This window comes from Lynx rufus, unplaced genomic scaffold (assembly GCF_022079265.1).
Source record: "Lynx rufus isolate CCGP_SWC_20201006 ecotype Redwood Valley unplaced genomic scaffold, mLynRuf1.p SCAF_9, whole genome shotgun sequence".
NCBI lineage: Eukaryota > Metazoa > Chordata > Mammalia > Carnivora > Felidae > Lynx > Lynx rufus.
Window position 1 is genome coordinate 61,583,739 of NW_025814897.1, and position 18,244 is coordinate 61,601,982.

Sequence of the window (18,244 nt, forward strand, 5' to 3'; positions counted from 1 at the left end):
GTCTATTCTTCTGCATGATCATACTGTTTTGATCACTGCATCTGTAAGTTCAAAGTCCAGTAGTGTCAGTGCTCCAAATGTGCTCTTCTTCAGTGTGTGTTGCTATTCTGAGCCTTTTGCCTTTCCATATTAACTGAGGCAGAGATGTATGTATACACAAAATAACCTGCTGGGATTTATAATATTAAGTTTTCCTTTCCTAGGCACAGAGATATTTAACTTTTTATTACAATGATGCAAATATTGTTATCTCTAAGGTCAAAATCACTACTTTATAACTTCCTATTTTCCCATGGTACAGCATACTGCTTGAAATGGTGAATGTTCCTCTTTTTTCCTTTGTCTTTGTGTTCACTGCACACTAAATGACTATCTATGAATTTCTCTTGGGTAAAACCAAATTGATATATGTAACATCGTAAGTTCCTGAACCTATTATAAAACTAAACTAATATCCTTAACTTATAAATGCACACAAATGCACATACATCACCAGGTATGAGTGGGTCTGCTTTGCATATTTAATTCTTGTGTATATTTGTAGGCCTTTGTGGGGAGGGAGAGAGAGAGAAAGAGAAAGAGAAAAAGACAGAATTTAGGGATCCTGTATATGCATCCCTAGACTTACAGCATCAATAAACATGTATACTTGAAAAAATGCCCTTTAAAGACACATTCAATTTTTGTTTCTAGGAATGTCTACATGAGAACAAATAAAGAAGAGAAAACACAAAACAAAACTTGAAGCATAAATCAGGCAACTCTAAAGCCACATGCTCAAGCTCAATGGCACAGTCTTCATGCCCTCAGTGTTGACACTGGTCGGGATCCCTGGCTTGGAATCTGTGCAGTTCTGGATTGGAATTCCTTTCTGTGCCATGTACATCACTGCTCTGTTTGGGAATTCTCTGCTCCTGGTCATCATCAAATCGGAACGCAGCCTCCATGAGCCCATGTACCTCTTCCTGGCAATGCTTGGAGCAACAGACATTGCTCTCAGTACCTGCATCCTACCCAAAATGCTAGGAATATTCTGGTTCCATTTACCAGACATATATTTCGATGCCTGTCTCTTTCAGATGTGGCTTATCCACACCTTCCAGTGTATCGAATCAGGAATTCTGCTGGCCATGGCCCTGGACCGCTATGTGGCCATCTGTGATCCCCTGAGACATGCAATCATCTTTACCCACCAACTCCTCACTCAGATTGGGGTAGCAATGACACTCAGAGCAGCCCTCCTTGTATCTCCATGTCTCATCCTCATCAAATGTCGGCTGAAACACTACTGGACCACTGTGGTCTCCCATTCATACTGTGAGCACATGGCCGTCGTGAAGTTGGCAGCAGAAGATATTCAAATCAACAAGATCTATGGTCTGTTTGTGGCTTTCACTATACTTGGATTTGACATAATCTTCATCACACTCTCCTACATTCGAATATTTATAACTGTCTTCAATCTGCCTCAGAGAGAATCTAGGCTCAAAGCCTTTAACACCTGCATTGCCCATATTTGTGTCTTCCTTGAGTTTTATCTCCTAGGTTTCTTCTCCTTCTTTACACACAGGTTCGGGTTCCACATTCCACCCTACATTCATATTCTTCTGTCCAATCTTTATCTGCTTGTCCCTCCTTTGCTCAATCCTATTGTGTATGGGGTGAAAACCAAAAAGATTCGAGATCGAGTGTCTAAGATTTTCCACTTTAAAGATCCATCTTAAGGGGTGCCTGAGTGACTCAATCAGTTAAGCAGATGACTTCGGCTCAGGTCATGATCTCACAGCTCGTGAATTTGAGCCCCGCATGGGGCTCTGTGCTGACAGCTCAGAGCCTGGAATCTGCTTCAAATTCTGTGTCTCCCTCTCTCTCTGCCCCTCCTCCGCTCATTCTCTCTCTCTCTCTCTCTCTCTCTCTCTCTCTCTCTCATAAATAAAAACATTAAAAAATTCTAAAAAATTAAAGATTCATCTTGATATCTAATTTATCTTTTGTCAAATAATAAAAATTTATTTAGAGAAATACTAGTTTGAGTCACATTCTGTGCTGTGTCCAGTTTGCTTGTGCTGCTGACATATAAAGTTTTAGGTTTTACATAGAAGACAGGCTCTGATTCCTATTCAAACAAGTTCACTTTTTATGGATACAGAATTAATTAATCAATAGATGACATAAAAGGCAGAAAACATGAAGACTTGTTTCTGGTTTAGTCAGTGAAGAATTTTCTTCAATCTTTCAGTGAGGAAGTTTCACAAAAACAAGCAAATTTAAGTGGTTACCCTCTGATTGAAAATTTTAAGATCATGCAGTTCTTTAAAAACAATAAATTCATTCCAAGTTGATAAGTTCAATGATCATGAATTAACTACTTCTTTGTCATCTAATTTTGATTTCAGTAATCTTTCTCCTCCATCTCATCTTCATCATCATTTTATCACCATGAAAATCTTTTAACTTATTTTCTGACTTACTTTCATCTGAGCACTATGAAGGTTCAGATGTTTAATTCTATATTGGAATTGTTATGATCAGTGAATCAATATGGGTACATTATAATTTACTAAAGTTCATATTTTATTCATTTTAAAAATTTTTACCTAATTTCTTCCTCACCACCCCCCCCACCACCACCACTGGGTCCCATCCTGGATGCCCCATTGCATTTAGGTGTCAAGAGTCCTTAAGCTTCTCTTGGCTATACTTTCCTTCTTTCCAATGACTTGGACAATATTGAAGAGTACTATTCAGGTATTTCATAGGAATCCCTTCCATTGGAATTAATCTGATGTTATTCTAATGAGTAGATTGGAATTGCATACGCTGGGGAAGAAAGTCATAGAAATTAAAGGCCCATTTTGATCGCATATCAGGAGTACATATTATCAACAATTTATCCACTGTGTGTATTGACTTTAATTACTTGTCCGAACTAGTGTTTGTCAGATTTCTCAATTTTAATTCCCATTTTATACTGTATTTTTGGAAGAAAAATCACTATATGTAGCCTATACTTAAGGAGTGGGGATTTATGTTCCTCCTTTGAGGATGGAATAGGTGCACAATTTGTTGAATTATTTAGAATTCTTTTACATGGCAGATTGATTTATTCTCCCTACTTATTAATTTATTCAATCATTTATTTAGATCAGTATAGATTTACGGGTATTTTTGTTATAATTTGGGTTATAATCCAATGTTACTTTATTTTATTGCTCACGTTGTCCCAGTTTGACCATTGGGTGCACTTTCATTTGGTTTTCACTCCATTTTGACTAACCCCTCATTTTGTGTGTGTGTGTGTGTGTGTGTGTTAGTGTGTAAGTGTGTGTGTATGTGTGTAGCAATTCTTGCTTTATGTCATTGAAAGGTGCTCTAGGCTCATCTTGGGCATTTCCTCCCCAGTCCTAGAATTAGCCATTTTTCTAGGAAGTTTCATTCCTTTTACTGGTGAATAGCGTTAGAAACCAGTAACTGGGCCCCAGGTATGCTTGTTGCTGCCTGGGTATCTTTCTTTGGGTTCTTTCAGCTGACACAGCAATGAACTTTGTGTGTATGCTAGCCTATGTACGTACACATATATATAAATATTTCCATATGCAAACACTGTATCTAAATTAAGTTAATATAGGGTTCTTACTAATATCTGCAACATTAATTCCAGAGACAGAGCATGAGTGGGAGAGAGGTAGAGAGAGAGGGAGACACAGAATCCCATGAGCTGTGTGATCATGACCTGAGCTGAAGTCAGATGCTTAACTGACTGAGCCTCCCAGGTGGCCCTTCCCCACCCCTGATGGATCTTTCTAACAACTTTCCCTTGCTTATCAGTAAATTACCACTCCAACAGTGAAAAATCTGTCTTCAACCATCTGTCACCAACTGTTAATTTCCAGTATGCTTCTAAGATCATGTCAGAGTTGTAAATCCTTGCCCCTGTGGGAAACAACTCTATCAACTAAACTACAGCGTTTATGGACAGTACCTTTGCTTTTATTCTTACACTCCACTCATTCCCAAAGGGGTCTTAGTCAGTACCTTTTCCCATCATTCCCCTCTGTGAAGATATTTTGTACATTTGCCTACAAGTACATTATGTTCTTACAATCTGCATTGCTTCTGGGATCTGGGATTCTGGGAATCCTCCAAATTTCTAAATAATTAGTTCTAATTTCTATATGCTAATGTCCACTCTGTGCTGTAAATTTCTATTGTTTTTTTTTAAAGGTACATAATATCATGTATTCACCATCACAGTATCATACAAAAGAATTTGATCTACCAAAAAATCACATGTACCTCACCTATTTATTTGTGGACAAGTGGTTTTATTCCTTCCTTCTAAATCCGTATACCTTTTATTTTTTTTGTATTGCATTATTTCTCTAGCTAAGACTGACAATATGATGCTGAATGGGAATACTGAGTGGTGGTATATTTGCCTTGTTCTTGATTCTAGAGGTTTCTCACTGTTCAATATGATGTTTGATGTAAAGTTTTTGGAGATGTTCTTCACTGACTTGAAGAGTTACCCTCTAGTCTTAGGTTGATGAGAGTTTTCTCCCTAAGAAACAAGTGTTAGATTTTGTCAAGGTTTTTAGTGCATCAATTGATATGATACCATGATTTTTTCTCTTTAGCTTGTTGATGAAGTGGATAACATTAATTGATATTTGAACATTGAATTTATTCCCATTAGTGGTGTGTGTATTTACTTTGAACTGACACCCAATATAATGAATTTTAAAATAAATTGTCCTAGCTATAGCTATTACTTAAAAAGAAAAACCATTAATTCTTCAAAGGAGATACTTTGTTTCTGTATTATGTATGTCCGTTTTGGCCACTGGAATTTTTGGTGTTCTTGGAGCTAAACTATAGAATAAATTTCCCACATTGATGTGTATATATAGGAAATACTGAATGGTAAAGTAGACCTACGTATTTTCAAGAGTTTATCTGTAAATTTTTTTGTGGCTTTTATAATGCGGTTCTTATATATAAAATTTTGATAGAAGGTTTAAAGCTTAAGGGCAGGTCAATAAAGACAAGTGGACAGGAATATAAGACATTATAATGGGATGAATTGTTCTAAATTATATATTTATGTAGAAGGACAGATAGTAAATAATTTGAGGGTTTGGGGTCATGTGATCTCTGTCTTAATTATTTAGCTTTGCCACCATAGGGCAAAAGCTTCCATAGACAATGCATAAATTAATGGATATGGTGATGCTCCAATAAGACTTTATTTACAGAAAGAAGCAGCAAGCTGCATTTCGTCTCTGTGTGATGCTTTGTCCCATATGCTGGACATATCCATATTCTGTGTGATTGATCAAGAGCAGTTTTAGGCTATGTAAGTGCAAACTATAGTGTAGCCATTTAATTTTTAAGTTCAGGGTTTGGACTAGATTTATTACCTGGATCCAGTGTCTTCCACTGTACGTAAGATTGTATGGACCTTGCACCATCACTGTTGCATTGTCTTTTGTTTCCCAAGGTGACCAATGATTTTCATAGTGACACACACCAGATCTTTTCTTATTGGATATCCCAACTGATTTTCTAATTGTATGTTTTTCCTTGAAGGTTTATCCTACTTTCGTTTTTATGACACCACTGTCCTCTGGGTGCATTTTCATGTTTCTTACTATGTCTATTCAGTTCTGTTGGAATATTACGTCTACTTGGAAACCCTCACCCAGTTACCTGGTGATATTATCATCACTCTTCAAGGCTCAACCATCCTTTTCTTGGAACCTCCTCCAATATGCCTCAATTAGAATTTTTTCTCAGACTCAGTGTTATTTTTGGTGTTTGATAATCATCTACACATTTTTAAATGTATTATATTTATTTTTTTTCTAAATTACCTGGGATGGCTGTTGGATTTTATTTTCTCTTTACTTAATTTTTTTTTTTACCATTTATTTTCTCATGTATCTTCCTTTGGCCTATATTTCACATTTAATCAACACTCTATAACATTAACTGATCTTCTATTACTGATTTCAGTGACTTGACATGTTATTCACTGAAATAAGAAATTTTTTTTTAATATGGCTTAGGTGGGGGAATAAGTGCAAAATCTCCTCCTTGGGGCATTTTGAATGTGTGTTGACTATCATGATAATTATGTTTCATAAATTGTCTCATTTAATTCTTACTTTAACACTATAAAGTATAACAACTATTTTCCACATTTACCAATGATGAAGCTTAAGATTTATAAAGTTAAAAATGACACTCATCCAGCAATTAGTGATGGAATCAGTGTTTAAACTTGATTTTTCCCCCAAAACCCAGCTTTAAAATATCTGATAAAGCCACTCTGAATATATTAAATGAATAAATGGAAAAACTATATGGTTATTATAAAAAAACATAGCTCTCTGCAATCTAAAACACACAAAAGTTGATGAGATACATATATAGTCAGCAACAAACAAGAATATGGCTGCAGATGAAACGCCTGAAAAGATAAAGTTTTGAGGAACTAATTCATTTGAGAACACAAAATTGTTCATGAAATGGCCACAGAATATATACCAACCTTGGTCAAAAACAAATAATTTCCAATTCAATGAATGCTTCAGCCCATGATGATCTAAAGTAAAAGAATGTTTTGAACAGCATTTTATAGATATGCCCAAAGTAGTGTTGTCTGTGTTCCATGTATAATAAAATTAACACCTTAAATTAAGAAGTGAATTGTTTTGAATTTCACCACTGAATGAATATGACCAAAACAAATTGAGATGCACTGAATCCATAAAAGAGGGGGGAGGCAGAGAGGGAATGCCATGTGAGTAAGTACTATTTTCAGAGTCTTGGAGTTTTATTCAAGCTTGGAAGGCATAGTACTAATGGTACCAGGCTACACTAATTGGACCTTTCTCTAGTAAAACAGAAAAAATACATGCTTGGGGTCTTGCCAAAATATTGGAATATATTTAGCACTTATAAGTGGTTTGAAGGAGACTTAAGAGATCTACCACAATATTTAAAAGAAGAGTAGATGTAGAATGATAAAAAATAAAATGTTTACAGGAATAGGCTTCCATATTCATAAAGCAACTAAATATAAGATTTCTGTCATGGTGGACAATGTTGCATGATAAGGAGCATGTATTTTGAAAGCCAGAGTCCCTGGGTTCAATTCTACATTGCCACGTCCTAGGTGAGTCACCGTTATGCAATTTACTTAACATTTCTCTGCCTCAGTCTCCTATTTGGTACAATGAGAACAACAATAACATCTACATCACAGTATAGTTTTGTGGCCTAAAGGAGTAAATACATGTAAAGGGCTTAGTAAACAGTCAAACTCACAGTGATCATTATTTGAGTGTCAAGCCATTATTATAACTATTGTAATAAGTAGGATGAAACTTGACAATGATGATTTTTACTCAGGATTTTTACAAATTTTTTTTATAATTTATTTATTTATTTTGGAAGAGAGAGAGCACACACATACAGGAGCAACTGGGGGAGGGGGAAATAGAGGGAGAGAGAGAATCGCAAGCAGACTCTGCACTGTTAGTGCAGAGCCTGAAGCAGGGCTTGGGCCCATGAACTGTGAAATCATGACCTGAGCCGAAATCAAGAGTTGGACACTTACCCTACTGAGTCACCTAGGTGCCCCTACTCAGGAATTTTTAATTAGTGCATGTAACAGTGAAAATTGGAAAAAAGAATTTGTTTTTATAAAATGCAATGTTCAATGTACTGAGAATTTTAAAATTATTACAATAATTAGCCTAGTTGTTTCACATTTGTGAACATTATAAAATAGTATCCATAAATATAGAATATGGAATAATGTCAATACTAAATAAATAACAATTATTGCAAATATTTACTGAAAGCTTCCCATAAAGGCAGAAAAATTCTAAAAAAAATTATTGGCTGATACATAGGTACAGATCTAAAGGAAACAAAATGTTTAAAGAATGAGTGGATGGACAGAAAACAATTTAAAGACTGTATTGACCAATGAAAATACAGGATAGATAAGTCTTAAGCACTGAGGGGTGGAAGGTGACTGACATGGATGGTATTACCCAAAGGTGACCTTGCACAACTGAAGATGTAATGATAGTAAACAAAGAATACTGACCTGGCACTAAGGACCTTTCCAAGGGAATCGGGAAATAGTAATGAGAATTAATGACAGAAAGAAACTTAGTCATGGAGGTTGGCATGGTCCTCAGTCAGCCAGGATGAGTGGTGAATTAAACAAGAGAAAGACAAGGAAATATTACAAAATAAAAATAAGAGAAAAATACACAACATCAAATGTCCCCGCTAAAAGGTATAACTGAATTGAAAAATAGCATTTTGGGGACAAAGTTGCAACTACTGTTAACATACCATGACTTCATAAAACAGATTCTGCCAATATGGGTTTGTATTTACATATTTTAGTTTCCAGAAATCTTCTTGCTTGGGAAGAAGAGACCAACCACTCGGTCACGAATCTGCTTGGTCTTGACGCCATACACCAGGGGATTGACTGCGGGAGGCACCAAAAGATACAAACTCGCAAAAATTATATGAATGCTTGGAGGTACCTTCTTGCCAATGCGGTGAGTTAGGAAACTAAACAGTGCAGGGGTGTAGGAGACAAGTATAGTGCACACATGGGCAGCACAGGTGCCCAGCGCTTTCGAGCGGGCATTCTGGGAAGACAGCCGGAAGACTGCCTGGAGGATTTTGGTATAGGATGCGGCTATGAGCCCTAGGTCCCACACCATCACTGAAAGGGCCACAGAGATTCCGTACACTCTGTTAATGAGGGTGTTGGCACTGGCCAACTTCACCACAGCCATGTGCTCACAGTAGGCATGACTGATGACATATTTAGTATAATATGGTAGCCTTTTAATAAGAAGAGGACAGGGCAAAACCATAAGGATAGCTCTGGTCATACCAGCTAGACCCATTTTAATGACCATTGGTGTTGTCAGGATGGTTGTATAACGCAATGGGATACAAATAGCTACATAGCGGTCAAAGGCCATGGCAACCAAGAGGGATGATTCAATTATGCAGAATGTGTGAATGAAATACAACTGTGTCAGGCAGGTGTCAAAGTCAATCCAATGTGCATCCATCCAGAAGATACCAAGCATCTTGGGGGCCGTGGAAGAGGCAAGAGCCATGTCATTCACTGCCAGCATACAAAGGAAGAAATACATAGGCTGGTGGAGGCTTGGTTCTAGTTTGATGGTGATGATGATTACACTGTTCCCCAGCAGGGCCAGGGCAAACAGGAGGCAGACGGGGATGCCAATCCAGCAGTGAAAATCTTGCAAACCAGGAATACCAACCAGAAAAAAAGATGAGATGTAGCGATGTGTAGCATTGTCTGCCATGTTAGAACTGGAGACTTTGCATGCTCAGATACCAAGTAGCCAGACTAATCTCCTATGCGCAGAATGAAGGATGGCAACTAACTCCACCATGGTCCTGCATGTGGGGAATCCAGACACAGTAGAAGGGTTAAGGCTCTAAATCTTCAGGTAAACCACTTTGCCATTCTGAATCTCAGTATCTTCATCTGCAAATGAGAAAATTGTGTTCATATTTCAGAAATTTTTTTCCCAGGTTTTGAATTTTATTTAATTTATTCTGTAATTTTTATTTCTTAATAGATGATCAGATAGTAAAATAATGGTCTCATCATTGTGTCAAAGCTAGTGTTGCATTCTGTGATACAATCATTTTCAGGGACATTGAGATCAAGTATGGATACAAGTGAATAAACACACACACAATAATTAACAAATACTTCAAAATGCAGTCATTATTTTAATGATATTCTTCTTCTCAGAGAGCATAACTTAATAATCAGTTCAGAGTAATATCTCCTAATCCTAATATATAAGAACAAAGCTTATAAAGTTAAAAACAATAAGGGCTTTATCATCCAAAGCAATTTATTCCTATTTTAGATGAACTCCTTAAGATGATCTGAAGGTGGACAGCATAACATAAGCACATAAACAGGAAAAAAGAGAAGATTTTATTTATTTGTGCTGTCATATGATTTAAAGTTGGTGCAAATAAGCATATGAGTTGGTTAGTCAGCCCAGTCTATTTTCTGCAAAGCCATTACTGCCATCTATAAACTCATCCCTACTTCTGGTTGGCATCCCAGACCTGCCTAATGACAGTGACAAGCAAATCATGTACAATTCAGCCCTTTAGACTCAGCAGCAAAAGCATTTTCTTATGATTCTTGCTCTCACCTCTCTTTTTCTTCCTGCCGTCCAGTTTCTACCCAATATTGTAGTTCTGGAACATGCACTCTACTCTTTTTGATCTGCTTCTTAAATTTATTTTTTTAAATGTTTATTTCTGAGAAAGAGTTGAGCAGGGGAGGGAGACAGAGGGAGGGAGAGAGACAGGGAGACACAGAATGTGAAACAGGCTCCAGGCTCTGAGCTGTCAGCACAGAACCTGACACGGGGCTCAAACCCACAAACCGCGGGATCATGACCTGAGCCAAAGTCAAGGTTTAACCGACTGATCCACCCACGTGCCACCGTTTTTTAAATTTATAATTGCTCATAGCATCTCAGTTTCTGTTCGGGAACTCCACTGATGTGAAGGCTCAAGATATATTGAGAAACTGGGGTGCCTGGGTGGTGCAGTCAGTTAAGCGTCCAACTTCAACTCAGGTCATGATCTCACGGTTCATGGTTTGAGCCCTGCCTTGGGCTCTATGCTGAAAGCTCAGAGCCTGGAGCCTGCTTCGAATTCTGTGTCTCCTTCTCTCTCTACCCCTCCCCTGCTCATGCTCTGTCTCTCTCTCAAAACTAAATAAACATGAAAAAAAAATTTTTTTTTAATTTTTTTTTTCAACGTTTATTTATTTTTGGGACAGAGAGAGACAGAACATGAATGGGGGAGGGGCAGAGAGAGAGGGAGACACAGAATCGGAAACAGGCTCCAGGCTCCGAGCCACCAGCCCAGAGCCCGACGCGGGGCTCGAACTCACGGACCGCGAGATCGTGACCTGGCTGAAGTCGGACGCTCAACCGACTGCGCCACCCAGGCGCCCCGAAAAAAAATTTTTAAAGATATTTTGAGAAATATTCCAAATGGCAATGCTTCCTTCCTTTCACGGAGGTCTAAATAATATCTGTGTACAGAAAAAACTTTCTGGTTAGGGTAGCTGCACGGCACTGTGAAACATGGTATACTGGTACTATACGAGTAAGTGTCTGAGATATTGCCTTGTAAGGAATTGAAAAATGTCAAACGAGTCATGAAATATTTCATAAAAAAAATCAGTGCTTAAACTTTAGCCACAATGTAGAAACCCAGAATTGTAGAAATTACTATATATGGATGAAGCCTGTAACTCCAGGCAGAGAGAAAAACTTGAGACAAAACCTACAGTAATCAAAAATTCCAAGTGTGAAAGGTTTCAAAGCATGTTAAATTTCTGCTCTTGTGAATTCTCACATAATAGTTTTCTACGTGGAAATTTGTTTTGCCAGGTTTCATCCTTGTATCTTCTGACAGAATCAAACACAAGAGATTAACCTACGCAGAAATATAGGAATACGTTTTAGCTAGGACACATTACTTATGATTGCAAAGGAGTGAGCATAATTACTTTTAGGAATCCTGCTGGTATATGTAAATATTTTACAATCATCTTTTAGTTTTCAATAAATTAACTTGTAAGAATAGTAACACATGTAATCTATACCGAGGGAAAATAAGTAAAGTCACTTCCCCTTAAACGAAAGGAGTTTCCTGTGCCATCCCTAGAAAATGGCACACAGGAAGTTACAGATAATGGCCCCCAAATGGCATTCTCCACTTCCACCTAGAAAGTCCTGTCTATCTTCTCTCAGGCTTAGTATGAAAGAAATATTGGAGACACCCATTTGTTTCCATAAGGTCATTCTTTACATTATCTTCAGCAGTCTGCTAGGACAGCCAGAATGTCTGTTGGCACAACCATCCCATCTGTTTCTGAACCATGTACATACCATATACCTTCTGACAGCCTGGCCTTTGCCATTTTGCCTGTTTCTGGGTCAGTCCACATAGCCCTTGCCTGGAACCTGCCGCTTCAGAGTGGGGGACCTTATCCGAATACCACAGTATTTTCTACACAGTGCTTCTGAATGCATTATCTACTTATGTATTAGAAGAATAACACATAAATAGATCCCACATGAAAATCAGTAAGTTCTACCAATTCTTCCCCCATGGGATTGTATCTCACTTGCTGGCAGCCACCAAGAAATTAAATTAGGAAATCTCACCATATTCCTTACCTCCTCAATCTGTTTATATCCAATCCTTCAGGCGAGCAACCACAAAGTCTTTGTTTCTGTTCGAGCTCTTACTATGTGCTTTGTAAGCGTTCATTTTCAGGTGATCCTCCTTCATCAAGAGTGTGAACTCCCAAAGGAAGTTACTGAATCTTAACTCTCAATAGATTCTGAGAGAAGATGGGATGTTTTCATACTTTCTCGACAAGTCTCTTAAGAATTTCACAGATTTTGGGGCACCTGGGTGGCACGGTTGGTTAAGCGCCTGACTCTTGATCTCAGCTCAGGTCATGATCTCACAGTTCGTGAGTTTGAGTCTCACGTCAGGCTCTGCACTGATTGGTGCTGAGCCTGCTTAGGATTCTGTCTTTCCTTCTCTCTGCTCCTCCCCTGCTTATGCTTTCTCTCTCTAAATAAACAAATAAAACTTTTTAAAAGGCAGAAAAGAATTTCACAGATTTTTATCTTGCTTCCAAGGCTTCTGACCCACTAGAGATGGGCTGCATAACCAGAAAATTCCCTGTAGCAGATATTTCCAAGATTCTTCCATTAACAGATAGTGATCCAGTGGTGTGTGTGTGTGTGTGTGTGTGTGTGCAGGATTCTATTCAGCTCCTGTTCTCCACTACCAAATCATATTACTCACTATTAATTATGTCTCATAAACATGTAACATCAACCCATGATATATTGCAGATGATATTAAAAAATAACTAATATTCTCTGAAAATCCTCAAATGTTCATTTTCCATTGTAGCATATAGGCCAATATGCTATGTGGGGTGTTTAAAAAGTATGACTGTCATTGCCATTGGAGCATTGAGGACTCTGTAGTTAAGTTGTCATTGTGGTTGCTTTGTAACGGGCTATTGTGATGCTCAGGAGACCCCTCTGTTTGGAAGACTGATGGGTCCCTGAGGAGAAATGAGGTCAAAGGGAAAAGAGGACTGGGCCAGGACAGAGCACAAAACAGTAACAGTGTCTCTCTAGAACAGCTATGTGAATGTTACACTCTCCCCAGAGCTTGTACATAGGTGGTTCTCATGTGTTTCTCCTTTGGAGGATATAGTCTTAAGAGACTCTCTCATGATATCCCGTCAAATGAGATGCCTGAGATGCCAATCAAATATAGTTCACTGAAGAAACCTGTGAGAAGACTAAGAGAAAATCAGTTGAGTGTGGGCAAAATATCTGAAAATTGAAAGAAGGAAATTTCTGCCCTTAATTCCAGTATGACTGACTGAATTCTCATTTATGTCTCAGGAAAAGATGAAGGTGGTCTGAAAGTATAAAGGTAGCTCAGGGTATTGCATGATCTCCAGTTGGTTTTTCTTTCTCTCTTGTGTGATTTTACTGACATGATTCTCATACATCCAGTCACCTTATGTTTCCCCTCCCTATCAATATGTGCTCATATGCATGCACAGGTTTGTGTAATTCAGTCCTTCAGGGTTGGTGAGTCAGGACTGCTCTCCACTATGGCCAAACTCATCTATCATCCCTCCCACTGTGCAGTAAGGGATCATTTTTATTTCCTCACATTTCTGGCAATGTTAAGCATTCTATGTTCTCCTGATTTAATGTAGGGCTTAAAGAGGGTTCCTTTTAATTTCTACTTCCCTCATTACCAGAGAGTAAGAACATGGACTCACATGTTAGAGTGCGTTTTGCCCTTTTTTCTCTACTGTAACTGTTGTTACTCTTCAGTTTTCTATTGGAGACTCGATTTTTCTTGCAGATTTCCCACCTAAGTCTTACCAAAAACATTGCAAACAACTTCTCCCAGTCGGTCTCTTACCTGTCATGTTTGATTTTTTTTCCACTTTTTTACTTTTAACCGACCTATAAATTTTTTATTTAAAAATTATCATAAAGATATTCGCTTTTTTTCTTTCAGCATACAATATGATAGGATTTAACATATATAGAGAGCCATCTAATCTTCATCATAATCATGATGCCAGAAAGCATCCCTTTATTCCAAAAATCTTCTCGATGCTCTCCCTTTATAGTCACATCTACCCTGACCCATAAGCACTGGTAGACACTGGCCCGTTCTGCACCACTAATAATGGATTTTCAAAATGGCATATAAATATGAAAGCCACCCTCCCCTCCCTCCCACCCCCCATCAACCCTCAGTTTGTTCTCAGTTTTTTAACAGTCTCTTATGCTTTGGCTCTCTCCCACTCTAAACTCTTTTTTTTTTTTTTCCTTCCCCTCCCCCATGGGTTCCTGTTAAGTTTCTCAGGATCCACATAAGAGTGAAACCATATGGTATCTGTCTTTCTCTGTATGGCTTATTTCACTTAGCATCACACTCTCCAGTTCCATCCACGTTGCTACAAAAGGCCATATTTCATTTTTCCTCATTGCCACATAGTATTCCATTGTGTATATATACCACAATTTCTTTATCCATTCATCAGTTGATGGACATTTAGGCTCTTTCCATAATTTGGCTATTGTTGAGAGTGCTGCTATGAACATTGGGGTACAAGTGCTCCTATGCATCAGTACTCCTGTATCCCTTGGATAAATTCCTAGCAGTGCTATTGCTGGGTCATAGGGTAGGTCTATTTTTAATTTTCTGAGGAACCTCCACACTGCTTTCCAGAACGGCTGCACCAATTTGCATTCCCACCAACAGTGCAAGAGGGTTCCCGTTTCTCCACATCCTCTCCAGCATCTATAGTCTCCTGATTTGTTCATTTTGGCCACTCTGACTGGCGTGAGGTGATACCTGAGTGTGGTTTTGATTTGTATTTCCCTGATAAGGAGCGACGCTGAACATCTTTTCATGTGCCTGTTGGCCATCTGGATGTCTTCTTTAGAGAAGTGTCTATTCATGTTTTCTGCCCATTTCTTCACTGGGTTATTTGTTTTTCGGGTGTGGAGTTTGGTGAGCTCTTTATAGATTTTAGATACTAGCCCTTTGTCTGATATGTCATTTGCAAATATCTGTTCCCATTCCGTTGGTTGCCTTTTAGTTTTGTTGGTTGTTTCCTTTGCTGTGCAGAAGCTTTTTATCTTCATAAGGTCCCAGTAATTCACTTTTGCTTTTAAAAAATTTTTTTTTCAACGTTTATTTATTTTTGGGACAGAGAGAGACAGAGCATGAACGGGGGAGGGGCAGAGAGAGAGGGAGACACAGAATCGGAAACAGGCTCCAGGCTCCGAGCCATCAGCCCAGAGCCTGACGCGGGGCTCGAACTCACGGACCGCGAGATCGTGACCTGGCTGAAGTCGGACGCTTAACCGACTGCGCCACCCAGGCGCCCCTCACTTTTGCTTTTAATTCCCTTGCCTTTGGGGATGTGTCGAGTAAGAGATTGCTACGGCTGAGGTCAGAGAGGTCTTTTCCTGCTTTCTCCTCTAAGGTTCTGATGGTTTCCTGTCTCACATTTAGGTCCTTTATCCATTTTGAGTTTATTTTTGTAAATGGTGTGAGAAAGTGGTCTAGTTTCAACCTTCTGCATGTTGCTGTCCAGTTCTCCCAGCACCATTTGTTAAAGAGGCTGTCTTTTTTCCATTGGATGTTCTTTCCTGCTTTGTCAAAGATGAGTTGGCCATATGTTTGTGGGTCTAGTTCTGGGGTTTCTATTCTATTCCATTGGTCTGTGTGTCTGTTTTTGTGCCAATACCATGCTGTCTTGATGATGACAGCTTTGTAGTAGAGGCTGAAGTCTGGGATTGTGATGCCTCCTGCTTTGGTCTTCTTCTTCAAAATTCCTTTGGCTATTCGGGGCCTTTTGTGGTTCCATATGAATTTTAGGATTGCTTGTTCTAGTTTCGAGAAGAATGCTGGTGCAATTTTGATTGGGATTGCATTGAATGTGTAGATAGCTTTGGGTAGTATTGACATTTTGACAATATTTATTTTTCCAATCCATGAGCAGGGGATGTCTTTCCATTTCTTTAAATCTTCTTCAATTACCTTCATAAGCTTTCTATAGTTTTCAGCATACAGATCCTTTACATCTTTGGTTAGATTTATTCCTAGGTATTTTATGCTTCTTGGTGCAATTGTGAATGGGATCAGTTTCTTTATTTGTCTTTCTGTTGCTTCATTGTTAGTGTATAAGAATGCAACTGATTTCTGTACATTGATTTTGTATCCTGCAACTTTGCTGAATTCATGTATCAGTTCTAGCAGACTTTTGGTGGAGTCTATCGGATTTTCCATGTATAATATCATGTCATCTGCAAAAAGCGAAAGCTTGACTTCATCTTTGCCAATTTGGATGCCTTTGATTTCCTTTTGTTGTCTGATTGCTGATGCTAGAACTTCCAGCACTATGTTGAACAACAGCGGTGAGAGTGGGCATCCCTGTCGTGTTCCTGATCTCAGGGAAAAAGCTCTCAGTTTTTCCCCGTTGAGGATGATGTTAGCTGTGGGCTTTTCATAAATGGCTTTTATGATCTTTAAGTACGTTCCTTCTATCCCGACTTTCTCGAGGGTTTTTATTAAGAAAGGGTGCTGGATTTTGTCAAAGGCCTTTTCTGCATCGATTGACAGGATCATATGGTTCTTCTCTTTTTTTTTGTTAATGTGATGTATCACGTTGATTGATTTGCGAATGTTGAACCAGCCCTGCATCCCAGGAATGAATCCCACTTGATCATGGTGAATAATTCTTTTTATATGCTGTTGAATTCAATTTGCTAGTATCTTATTGAGAATTTTGGCATCCATATTCATCAGGGATATTGGCCTGTAGTTCTCTTTTTTTACTGGGTCTCTGTCTGGTTTAGGAATCAAAGTAATACTGGCTTCATAGAATGAGTCTGGAAGTTTTCCTTCCCTTTCTATTTCTTGGAATAGCTTGAGAAGGATAGGTATTATCTCTGCTTTAAACGTCTGGTAGAACTCCCCTGGGAAGCCATCTGGTCCTGGACTCTTATTTGTTGGGAGATTTTTGATAACCGATTCAATGTCTTTGCTGGTTATGGGTCTGTTCAAGCTTTCTCTTTCCTCCTGATTGAGTTTTGGAAGCGTGTGGGTGTTCAGGAATTTGTCCATTTCTTCCAGGTTGTCCAATTTGTTGGCATATAATTTTTCATAGTATTCCCTGATAATTGTTTGTATCTCTGAGGGATTGGTTGTAATAATTCCATTTTCATTCATGATTTTATCTATTTGGGTCATCTCCCTTTTCTTTTTGAGAAGCCTGGCTAGAGGTTTGTCAATTTTGTTTATTTTTTCAAAAAACCAACTCTTGGTTTCGTTGATCTGCTCTACAGTTTTTTTAGATTCTATATTGTTTATTTCTGCTCTGATCTTTATTATTTCTCTTCTTCTGCTGGGTTTAGGCTGCCTTTGCTGTTCTGCTTCTATTTCCTTTAGGTGTGCTGTTAGATTTTGTATTTGGGATTTTTCTTGTTTCTTGAGATAGGCCTGGATTGCAATGTATTTTCCTCTCAGGACTGCCTTCGCTGCGTCCCAAAGCGTTTGGATTGTTGTATTTTCATTTTCGTTTGTTTCCATATATTTTTTGATTTCTTCTCTAATTGCCTGGTTGACCCACTCATTCGTTAGTAGGGTGTTCTTTAACCTCCATGCTTTTGGAGGTTTTCCAGACTTTTTCCTGTGGTTGATTTCAAGCTTCATAGCATTGTGGTCTGAAAGTATGCATGGTATAATTTCAATTCTTGTAAACTTATGAAGGGCTGTTTTGTGACCCAGTATATGATCTATCTTGGAGAATGTTCCATGTGCACTCGAGAAGAAAGTATATTCTGTTGCTTTGGGATGCAGAGTTCTAAATAGATCTGTCAAGTCCATCTGATCCAATGTCTCATTCAGGGCTCTTGTTTCTTTATTGACCGTGTGTCTAGATGATCTATCCATTTCTGTAAGTGGGGTGTTAAAGTCCCCAGCAATTACCACATTCTTATCAATAAGGTTGCTTATGTTTATGAGTAATTGTTTTATATATTTG

The 18,244-nt window shown here is 38.4% G+C and overlaps 2 protein-coding genes across 2 annotated transcripts; one reads left to right on the top strand and one right to left on the bottom strand.

The window, feature by feature from the left end:
- The first annotated feature begins 773 nt into the window (after window positions 1-773).
- LOC124506166 (olfactory receptor 52A5-like) lies at window positions 774-1,724 on the top strand. The gene has a single exon (XM_047072187.1). The coding sequence runs from the start codon at window positions 774-776 to the stop codon at window positions 1,722-1,724; it is 951 nt and encodes a 316-aa protein (XP_046928143.1).
- Window positions 1,725-8,426: 6,702 nt separating this feature from the next.
- LOC124504670 (putative olfactory receptor 52P1) lies at window positions 8,427-9,380 on the bottom strand. The gene has a single exon (XM_047070136.1). It carries the CDS (start codon window positions 9,378-9,380, stop codon window positions 8,427-8,429), a length of 954 nt encoding a protein of 317 aa, XP_046926092.1.
- Between the last annotated feature and the right edge of the window lie 8,864 nt (window positions 9,381-18,244).